Source organism: Alosa sapidissima, chromosome 16 (assembly GCF_018492685.1).
Source record: "Alosa sapidissima isolate fAloSap1 chromosome 16, fAloSap1.pri, whole genome shotgun sequence".
Classification (NCBI taxonomy): Eukaryota; Metazoa; Chordata; class Actinopteri; order Clupeiformes; family Clupeidae; genus Alosa; species Alosa sapidissima.
This window is the reverse complement of record NC_055972.1, coordinates 31265763-31277128: the sequence shown is the minus strand read 5'-3', so window position 1 is coordinate 31277128 and position 11366 is coordinate 31265763. Positions and strand designations below refer to the sequence as shown.

General features: G+C 42.9%; 1 protein-coding gene across 1 annotated transcript in view; it reads left to right on the top strand.

Moving 5' to 3' along the window:
* Window positions 1-928: 928 nt before the first annotated feature.
* Window positions 929-11366, top strand: part of ninl (ninein-like) — a 28515-nt gene continuing 18077 nt past the window's right edge. The window contains exons 1-7 of the mRNA XM_042065272.1: window positions 929-1165; window positions 2371-2582; window positions 2759-2855; window positions 4211-4404; window positions 8530-8596; window positions 8841-9031; window positions 9998-10153. Of these exons, the coding sequence (XP_041921206.1) occupies window positions 2400-2582; window positions 2759-2855; window positions 4211-4404; window positions 8530-8596; window positions 8841-9031; window positions 9998-10153 (888 nt within the window). The 5' untranslated portion in view covers window positions 929-1165; window positions 2371-2399. The remainder of the gene's footprint in view (window positions 1166-2370; window positions 2583-2758; window positions 2856-4210; window positions 4405-8529; window positions 8597-8840; window positions 9032-9997; window positions 10154-11366) is intronic.

The window sequence follows — 11366 nt, the reverse complement described above, 5'->3', positions numbered from 1 at the left end:
ATTTCAGGAAAACAATGTCAGAATGAATTCTGCATTTAAACAGTATTTCTCCATAGAGGATAAGTCCAGGTTCTAAAATTGCCTGTATGCCGTCCAGACCTGTCAAATTAGGTGCATCATGGAATGAAAAACATGACTAAGAATACCCCATACTGTTGAGCAACTGAAACCCTATATCGGGCAGTAATGGGACAACATTTAATCTCTAGCCAACTGGTCTCCTCAGTTCCACATTTACAGAATTTTGTTAAATGAAGAGGTGAAGCAACACCTCTTTTGGATGTTGCTGGCATCTAATTCAAAATGAACATAGCCTATAGGCCTATTTTCCATTAAATAGTCCACATTTTCATTAAATTAACATTTGATATGTTGTCTATGTCCTTTTTGTTGCTAAATATGGGTTTATGAGACTTGTATATTATCACATTTTGTTTTTATTTACATTTTACACAACGTCTCAACTTGTTCTGATTTGGTGTTGTAGTAAAATGTGCACACGATGTACTAAATTGAGAGCACAATCTAAACTGAGAGCACATTCTAGTAAAATGAGAGCACAATTTACTAAAAATGAGCATATAATTTAGTAGAATGAGTGAACCTTTTCTGGATATACACAAAAAATATCTTGCAGTTACACCTCCATATGTCCTAAATACACATTCTAATCTAAATAGTCTGGCTCTGTTTCCGACTAATTCTACGGAATAGTTGATATGTGTGCCCCCGCACAAACATTCAAGTGAGAAGTTGTATGATTGATTGATTTTAGGATTTTGTCCATCAGTTGCCCTACGGAAATCCGTCAACATTCCATACCCAATTTTGTTCACTACCACTCACACTTGGACACCGCTCATCGTGATCGACCGCCTAACCAGTAGGGGATGTGAGCCGCTGTGTCCTGTGTGGAGCTCATTTCCCTGATGAGTGTAGAACGGCATCTCTCAGTACCCTCTAGTGCCAGGCGCCAGAATCCCTTGCGCTGCCCCTGCTCAGAGAATGTACAGAGAATGTAGTCCACTTGGTCACTCTGCAGATGTGTTCTACAACAAACCAAGAGTAACCCTACTGTAACCTCATAAGTCAATAATGGGAGGACAATTAAGGCGTAAAGCGTGTACGTGAATTTTACAGTGGTGACCACAATGCAGTTGAAACGGTAAGACTCAAATTTCATTTTGTTATAATACGTCTTCGAGTGTTCACTAGTCACACAATCGGCAACACAATGTATGAACTTATCTGTTAAATGCTTAGAGACAATATTTTAATCTACTTTACGCAGCAAGACGGTAGAAATCAACTTGTATTTTTACTGTCCGCTTTTCTCCATTTTGTACGACCTTTTGTTTCGCTTAGTTTCCCGTTCCCATGGTGAAGCGTACTTCACTCATGCCGCTGGGAAGCTAAAGAGCTACCCAAAAGATAAGCTCTGCGTACATGTATGCGTTTATTTGGTGTTGTTTTGTGAATTACGTATACAGTAGCGACACACAACAGTAGCGATTAATGCATTCTGCGCCATCAACCAGTGGATATTTTCATTCAATAAAGTTGTGACAAATTATATCCTAGTAAGGTTGTGTCCCAATCGTGTGTGACCATCAAGATGATCTTGTTTGACGGGGAAGATCCGAAAATTCCGAAATCTTTGCAACTTTGACCCAACCGGTGCCTGTAGAAGCTACATGTTTAATCGAAGTCAGTTTTGGTCTAGATGTCTGAATATGGGTCAAACCAATACATCGATTATCAGGGAAGCCCCAGGCCTTGAAATATTAGTGCAGCATCCCTGGAGAGTTGGCACTTTGCATTGTCGAGAAAATTCAGATTAAGATCACTATTGATGCATTATTTTATTATAGAGTTGTGTAATTTATGCCTATCCTCTATGAAAAGCTGTTGGTTTTGTCAAGAATAGTCACTGTGTTCAAATAGAGTGTGATTGTTGGTTTTTACGTCTGTTTTGCCACCGAAATAAGGTCAGCAAGTAGCACTTTGTGCCCCTCGAGGTTATGTAAGCACAATCGAGACCTCCAAAACGTCAAAAGGAATTGAGTAGCCCCTACGAGACATGACTACCCAGGCAGACGATTTTGGCCTCTCACTCCTCGCTGGAATGCGGAGGACCGATCCACTACTGGAGGGACGCAAAAAGTCTAGCCACAGCTATGCACTCTCCCCAGTGATAGTTTACGGTAACAGAGCTCCGACCGAGTAGGGCGTCGTGTAAGTTCCCCGCTTGTACAACATTCGGAGAGGTCAGAGTATTTGTCAACATCCGATCAAGTGCAAGTCGTGCACCTTTCACCGTTGTTGACATTGTGGCTTTCCCCGCTGAACCTCCCCCACCCCCACCGATAGAGCGGCGTAGCCCAGCAGTATGTGGTGGGATGGATGAGGAAGAGCAAAACCGCTATGTGGCCCAGCTGAAGGAGGAATTCGACAGCTGTGACACCACTGGCACCGGTTACTTGGACAAAGAGGAGCTTTCGGTGCTTTGCCAGAAGCTACACCTGGATGCACATCTGCCCCTGATGCTGGATACCTTGCTGGGGCCACATCATTATGCCAGGGTAAGAGGGATGCACCATGCCATATTAAACTTCCTCACTCTGTGCACCTTTGCCCTTAATGTAGAGACATAAACTTGAAAGACCTCCTAAATGGTATTTGCAATATGTGTGAGACATGATCATCAGTCTTTTGTTGTCCTGTGACGCATTAGCATCTTTTCACACTCTGTGTTCAGGTGAATTTTGAAGAATTCAAAGAGGGCTTTGTGGCAGTGTTGTCACGCTCTCTGGAGTTCAGTACTTCTGAGGAGGATAGCAGTTATCTGGAGCCAGGTAAGACAAAATAAAATAAAACATCCGTATCAGGTTTTTTTGTGTCTATCAGATTGCAAGATTAAACTAAATAAACATCTAAATAAACAACAAGTTGTTTGGATTTTCTATAAACCTATTGATACCCCCAGAAGACACAATGTGCAGAATAAGCATCATCTTTGTCTTAAATTTGTTTGTTTTACAGTATACTATTGATTCAATGAATCTTTAAGTGTATACAATGAATGTTATGCATTAACATTTTGGAATGGAATGTCAGGGAAGCTGGGTTTAGCTTATCTGAAATTCTCTTGTTAAACAATGGTCAGATTTGTTAACTTGTTACATGTTGTACTCAAGATTGTTGAGTGCTTTATGTAAACACTTAATCAGTACTGTGATTGGATCAGTGGTCTGTGCTGGCGTGAAGGATAGGCCTAACAGATTTGGTTATTGAACAGTATACTGTTTACTGTCTGGCTGTGGTGGTAAACACATGTGATGACTTCTGCTGGATATGTTATCACCATCTGAAAGTCAGTCTCCTTTCTTGTTGTGTGTGTTATTATATCAGTACAGTTTTGTCATCCACATTGTAATCAGCAGTTAGCTGTAGTTGTTTTAGATTTAGTTGAATGTTTAGATATATACACTTTCAATTTAATCCAAAAGAGCATATTTCAGAATAACATTGTTTCTTTACTTGGACTGTTTAATGCTTTAGGGGCTACAAATGTTACATCTTTTCAAAAAAGTATGCTTAAAAGAAATGCAGGAAACGCCTAGGTCTAATAAGAAGTAATGGGTCATCTTAGCTGTGGTTGGGCTGAGTGGGGAAGGCTGATGTTTTGATTACATTCATTTTGTTCAAACTCAGCTTATTTGGATACCACTGTATGAAGATGAGACCAAATATGGTCAGGGCAATTATTGTATAACCGGCCATTTTGTATGTATTTCATTGTAACATTTCAGTAGCCTCTTATAATTCGTTTAGTTTTGCTTGTGTCAGTAGCACACTTAGAGTTGTGTATAATTGAGGTCCTGTCAGGTCTGATGGTTTTGAAGGACTGCATTTGGGGAGAGACCTAAATAGAGAAACGTATAATATCAAACAGATGTGAGACCAGCCAGTATGGTAAAGAACATCTATGGTGGTCATTTTCAATAGATTTTGTGCTCTTCTGAACTCAAAACATTTTTCTAACCAATATATTCATTTATTTATTTGAAGTTTATTTAAGAGGGACTATGCTCATACAAGAGACCCAGGCAGATCACAGTTCTAGCCTTGTCCAATTGTTTTGTAAATCTTTATGCTCACAGCTGTATTTGCCCTTCTTTTCCTTGTCCCCATTTCATGATTTGTCTAGTGATTCCAGAGGAGGTGCAGCCCAAGTTTGTGAAAGGAGCAAAACGCTATGGGCGTAAGAGCCGGCCGGACCGACCCAATTCAGAGCGGACTGCTGATACCGACGAGACAGGACCTTTCCACACCGACCCGAGTGAAACCACAGGAGTGAGAAGGGCCAAACTCCGACGCTCCACTTCGCTGGAAAGTGTGGAGGTAACGGGCCGACGGCTTCCGCTTGAGTCATTTGAGAAAAAGCCTGTGGAGGGTTGGCTGGAGTTCATGATTGCAGCCAGGCGCAGGATTCTAAAAGAGGCAAACACGCAGAGTCCACTATAGCTAGATGGATTACTCCTGGCACTAGGACCACAGAAGCTTCTAGAAAAAGAAAAAAAAAAGACAGAAGCATTGTGCTAGATTCACTTTGGGTATGGAGAGTGTAAGACCAGTTTGGTGTGCGGAGGGTATTACATACCTGAGTCTAGGCTCTGAACCCCCTAGGTAAGCAAATTTGAGGCGGTCTCCCCTGGCCTCAGGAAGTGTGGTGGTGTTTGGAATGTGAGAGTGGGAGCCCATTGAGCCTAGCCTAGCCGCCCCCACCCTCACCCCTTCGTGGTGCTCTTGGCTGGAGATCAAAGCTGTGTGCCCTGCGTTCTCTCTTGCTCTGTCACGCTCTCTCCTGTTATCCTTTTCGTTTTCTTTCTTGTTAAAGTCTTCCTTACTGCTCCACCTCTTTCTCTACCTGCCCTCACTCTGTCATTTCCTCCTTATTGTCCTCTTTCTCATGCAGGGTTCTTACTTTCCTCTTGCTTTCTTTCTCTCTTACTCTTTCTCTTCCTCTCTTTATATCACCCTCTCCCTCTTCCCTTTTAAAATTTTTGGAAATGGAGAGGAAATTAGTCAGTCTTTTATGCATACTTCACCCTTTGCTTGTCCTTTTCTTGTGACCGACTGAGACATTGGAATGAACCATGCAGTTTGAGAAGGAAAAGAAAAATAGCTTGGCATCTGCTTAGCAGTAGTTTCAATTTCCTACTTTCGATTTGTCCATATCTTTTGAAAAACAATAGAGTGAGGGCAAAAAGTGGCCAGAATGCCTACTGTATATAATTGTTATGGATTCCATTAAGGCCTTAAAGACAATGGCAAGAGGATGGCCTTGTGTGCTAGTGTTCTTTGTTATGGGTCGCAAATTGTCTCTATTATATCAGTGGTAGGGAGGATCACAGGCAATCCCCTGTGAGGTGTGAAAAGTTGGGGGTCTCCTTCCTATTGTTCTAAGTGACAAAGATTTTCTGCTCAGTGTTAAGAGCTGACCAGGCTTACTGGGTCATAGTGGGGGGTCCATAAACATGTCTGATAGCTTATGGGGAGCCATTTGGCCCTGTGAAAATGTGATGTCAGACATTAGAGTATACGTGTGTGTGTGTATGTGTGTGTGTGAGAGAGAAAGAGAAAGAGAAACAGAAAGAGAAAGAAAGATTACACAGATAATGAGAAGTAGTGTATGTGGGTGGATGGGTGGAGACGTGATATGAGAGACTTGGGTCAGATCACACATACCACAACAAAAACAATGTTTGACCCTAATGCTCCACAAGCCAAAATTCATCACTTGTTTTTAGAATCACATCCTCTTATCCCGGAGTGTCTTCCTTTCCTTGTATTTTTTGCCGGTTGCTTTGAAATATTTAGGCCTTTTATGTAATGCTGTACTGGCAGCCTCCGTGGCTTGGGAGATTACATGTGTTTTAAAGCCACCGCTCTCTCTCTCTCTCTCTCTCTCTCTCTCTCTCTCTCTGTCTGGCGCATCATGCCACGAATCCAGTTGTTCCATGTTGCTCATTGCAACTGTAAACCCCTCCCACCCTGTCTGTAATCTCTTTTAAATAGTTTAACATTTCAACTGTTTACACATTATGTAAAAGGCTTAAACCTCTCTGGATTCCTACTAGATTCAAAGGGGAAACAGGAAGTAGAGATTTGGAGTGAGAGCAATAAATAGTGACAAAATAAAATTGCAAAATTTCACACACATACATATATCCAGCCTTCCATACAAACAAAGTGGCATTTCATTACTATAAAATCTTCTGACATAACATATCTCTGGCTAGTTCAGTTAGGCACATGTAATATGGGTGGCAAGTTGGATGATGGAGTCATGGGTGTGTGCACACGTTTGTTGGGGGAGGGGGTGGGCACACATTGGTTGCTATGACACAGAAATTCCGGGCTAGGTATTCTTGTGGAATTTTGCTCCGAGCGAGCACTTGTTTTGTAAATAATTGAACCAGTTCTCATAAATATTGTATATTTCTGGATCCATGCTTTTTTGTGTTGCATAACTTATTTTGTTTTAAATTTGCCAAATGGGGCAGACAACTTTTACTTTGGCTTATTCTCCAGTCACATGGCAAAGACTGGTAAAAGCCAATAGAAGTGAATATCATGCGCTTGAAGCTAGAAAAATGCCCCTTGCTGTCAATATGTGTTGAATCTTTTGTTGAAGCACTACCACCACTACTCTCTGTTATAAAATGAGAAGAAGAGTAATAATCCAATGTTAACATAATGTTAAAAATTGGAGTTCATCCCTGTAAGTCAGTGCTCACAGATTTGTGTGTTATGTCAGTGCAGTCTGCACAGCGACACTGTGTGACTGGGCAGGAGCCAGAAATAAATACTTGCTCATGTGTAATCAGTGCAGGTGAAGGCTGCCAGTGCATTTAGCGAGCTCCCAGGCACCCAGCCTCTCTCCCTGACTGGCTTCTCTCTCTCTTTCTCTCTCTCTCTCTCTCTCTCTCTCTCTCTCTCTCTCTCTCTCTCTCTCTCTCTCTGTGTGTACCAGGCCTTAAGGGGGATCCCACCACAGACACACAGAAGACAATAGGAAGACAAAGTGTCCTACTCCCTCTCTCCTCCTCCCTCAGTAGGGTTTGGTTTTGTGGGCCATTACGTAATGTTGTTCAATATTTCAAGCTGATGAAAATTGATTGTGGCTTGTCCCACATTGCGGCAGTGCCACATCTATCCTTCCCCCCTTCCTCCTCCTCTCCTGCTGTTTGCCCAGGGCTGTGGGCTGATTGACTCTGGTCATGACTTAGGGATTAAGTCGATGTGGTTCGCTCATGCTGACCTGCTCATGTGATTGTGTTTGACTGACATGCAGAGTTATTCATGTTTCTTTGTGGTTGCTGGTGCTGCCCTTTTTGTTTGTGTGGCGGAATGTCACAATGCAGTGCCGTGTCAATCTGATTTTATTTATATAATATTTATATGAATTAAATAACATAGAGGTAGGGTGTGTAAGGTGGAAGACTGTAAAACATGTAAATTAAGAACGAAGAACAGCAAGTAATTAGTTAGGTTTTTCCTCATGTGCTTAAGAGGATTGCCCACTGGTTGGCGCCAGTGCACAACACAATCACAGTTTTACACCAAAAATGGCAACAACTACACACGCAAACATGCATAGCCTGTACCGACACAGTAATTATACAATTCAAAATGACACGCATGCATTGCCATGTTCACAGAGATTTAGTTTAAGTTTTGATGGCATGCGTGATGTCATGTACCATTAAAGGAATAAATTATGACACCAGTATGGATTTTCTCATCGATAATTGGGAATTGGTACCGGGTGTTATGTATACATACATACAGATACACACGCATACACACACACACACACACACACGCTCGTTCTCACACACACATAAACTCACTCACTCACTCACTCGCGCCACCCCCCCCCCCACCCACACACACACACATACACACACATACACACACACGCACACACACAAACAACCACTCACTCACTCTCTCTCTCTTTTAAACAGACGCACGTGCATGATAAGCCCCTTAGATAGGAGTGCAGGGCCCATATGTTGTGAGCTGGCGCTGCTCTGCTCTTTAGCTTGACATTACAGTCTGCTGGTTGTCCTTGCTCAGTGTTGTGGAAGTAATGTTGGCGGGTGGGAATTCCTTATGGTCACTGCATTGTTTTGTCTTTTGTTACTACCCTGTGCACAGACATGGGGTACCCTGTACTCTCTTTTTCACTATCCCGCTCTTTTTCACTCACACACACACACACACACACACACACACACACACACACACACACACACACACACACACACACACACACACACACACACTCACATACTCACATACACACACACACGCATACACAGGGAAAAGGGAACCCACAAAAACACTATCAGTGTATTATGTAGCAAGCAAGTGAAAGATGTTATCTAAGCTCCCTTGAGTACATATATTTCCATGTCTAAGGACTTAGGTGACTCTACCTCAATGTCTATGTTTCAGAGTCTGAAGTCTGATGAAGAGACTGGGAGCAACAAGGAGGCCTTTCTCTCTTCTTTTGAAGCACAAGGTACTTGGGTTCTTCATTATACTGTATGTGGTGTAAAGGTATTGGACATTATTTGTGCGGTCTTAAGTCTCAAGAACAAATTTGCAAATCTAGCATCGTTATTTCAGATATTTTGTTTAAAGCCCATTATTTTGACATTCATTTAAAACGGTGGCTGGTGCCATATGTCTTTCTGTGTGTTTGTGTGTCTGTGTGTGTGCGTGTTTGTGTGTGTGCACACGCACATGTGTGTGTGTGTCTGCAGGCCAGCAGAAGCGCTGGAAGCCGGACAGCACAGGCAGTGGCCTGCACTCACCGGGTCTGCGGGAGAAAGTGACCGATGGGCAAGTGAGGGCGGTTTGGGAAGAACTGGGCGTCGGTGCCGGGGGCTCACTCAGCCGACAGGAGCTGTCACTCGTGTGCGAGCACATCGGCCTCAAGAACCTGCAGTCAGAGGTCAGCAGAGCTACCTACACACACATATACACACACACCAGTGGTCATTTCGTTAATGAAGACAATGACAATGATTCATGATTGTCATATTTTTACATGATTAATATGGGACAAGATCACCGTTCTCTTTTGTGACAACATACAATATTGTTGGCAAGATAAAGACAAGACTAAAAACATACAGACTTTAAACCATTTTCAGGCTTTGAGTGCCTGTCTTGAAGGTCTTGACTGCTTGTTTGTGAAGGTTTGAGCTCGCCCTTGGGGCCTCATATTGGAAAGTTGTGGAAGCTGTGGGACAGTTGAATGGAGAACCAGTAGCTAGATACTCCCCAGTTTGGCTTCCCAATGAAGACGTTGTTCACCCCTGGTCACAGTCTGGGGCAGCCGTGGCCTACTGGTTAGTGCTTCGGACTTGTAACCGGAGGGTTGCCGGTTCGAACCCCGACCAGTAGGAACGGCTGAAGTGCCCTTGAGCAAGGCACCTAAACCCTCACTGCTCCCCGAGCGCCGCTGTTGTTGCAGGCAGCTCACTGCGCCAGGATTAGTGTGTGTGCTGAGTGTGTTTCACTAATTCACGGATTGGGATAAATGCAGAGACCAAATTTCCCTCACGGGATCAAAGATCAAAACTTATACTATACTTATACTTTAGGTGTCTCAAGGGTTAGGTGAGATGACAGTTACAGCTACTCACAAATCCTTCACCAACAAACAATATTATACAACAGGACCCAATTTGGACCCAAGCCAATTTTGAAGAATGACATGCAAGTATTTTGTGTGCTACTGGTTGTAACACTAGTTACTTTGATTTTTGCACTGCTTATTTTATGCCATAAAGTGTCAAGTTGTAACAAACACTCTGCCCCAGAACATCATTACCTGAGTGTATGAAATCCCTGAGGACATCATTCAATCTGTTCTTGTGTGTGTGTGTGTGTGTGTGTGTGTGTGTGTGTGTAGGAGCTGGATGCTCTCTTCAGGAAGCTTGATAAGGACCAAGATGGCCGAGTCAGCCTGCAAGAGTTCCAGATAGGCCTCTTCAACCATGGAGATCTGCCCGCTCCAAAGTCCTCGTCCACCCCACTGAGGCCTAAGGCCCAGCTGTCACTGTTACAGGTCAGTCAGAGAAAGAGCACACACACACACACACACACACACACACACACACACACACACACACACACACACACACACACACACACACACACAAATACACAAATACCCCCATCCCATTTTCTGACTATAAAGCTGACTGTAGAGAGATTATTGGATGCTGGTAACGTAGAGGCTGTTGATGGGACTCTAGAGACTGTGAGGACTCGTAGCGGGGAGCTCGGAGGCCAGCTGGGGGATTAACGGGAACTGGTGGTTAACCTAGGGTTCCAGCCTACCATTGTGTTTTTCTCAGAGCTGGTGAAATGGGTGATATTATCTCAATACATTGTGGATTTATTGGTGAAGTCATTTGTTCCGTAACCAGCATATCTGGCCTATGTGAAACTTGCCTATCAGCAGCGTCTAGATTGAAGGTGGAGGAATATGTAGAAACACTCCTACTGAGATATTTTAAGTCACATTTAATCGTATTATGCTCTTGCAACAATAGATTATTAGGTTTGAGGTCATACAAGGGTTGATCTCTTACCTCATACCTATCATTGCAGCAAACCAGTGCCAGTATCCCTTGATAAACCACTCCCTCTCACATTGCGTAAATGAAATGTTTTCATCTGAACGAAATGCCCATTTGAAATCAGTGCGAATAAAGAGTATGTGGCAAATTGTGCAATGCACAATACTCCCTTTTTCTGAGGTGGGGATATTGTAATTGCATCACAACGAGAACTGTTGGCTGTTGTTGGCTTGTCTGTAAATAGTGTGCGAAAATGAAAACAAACTGAGCTGAACTGCGTAAAAACTCAAACAAATCAAATGTTTGGAATGGATAAATGACTTCAGCTCCACAGATGATCAAAGATAAAAACATAATTTATGTATGGCAGAACTTTTTATTCAGGCACAGAGCCAGGGCAGCCAAGTGTTTACCTTCCTGCTGAGTAGGACCACATTTTAAAAACCCTGATGAGTGATGTAACCTCAGCCTGTAACCAGTTGAGTTAATTGATAGATGGGTGGAGCTCCCACTCTCAGTTCTGTTTAACGCTATCACTCAGAAGCAAGCAAGATCTTTATGATGTACTGCACTTCAGGCCTCATATCTAGCTGTGGCCTGTTAAGGCGCAAAATTAAAGTTAACATTTGTTCTCTGAAGGCGGACAGTGGTGGCTCACCAAGGGTGAATATTATAAAACATAATTGTTTTCATTCC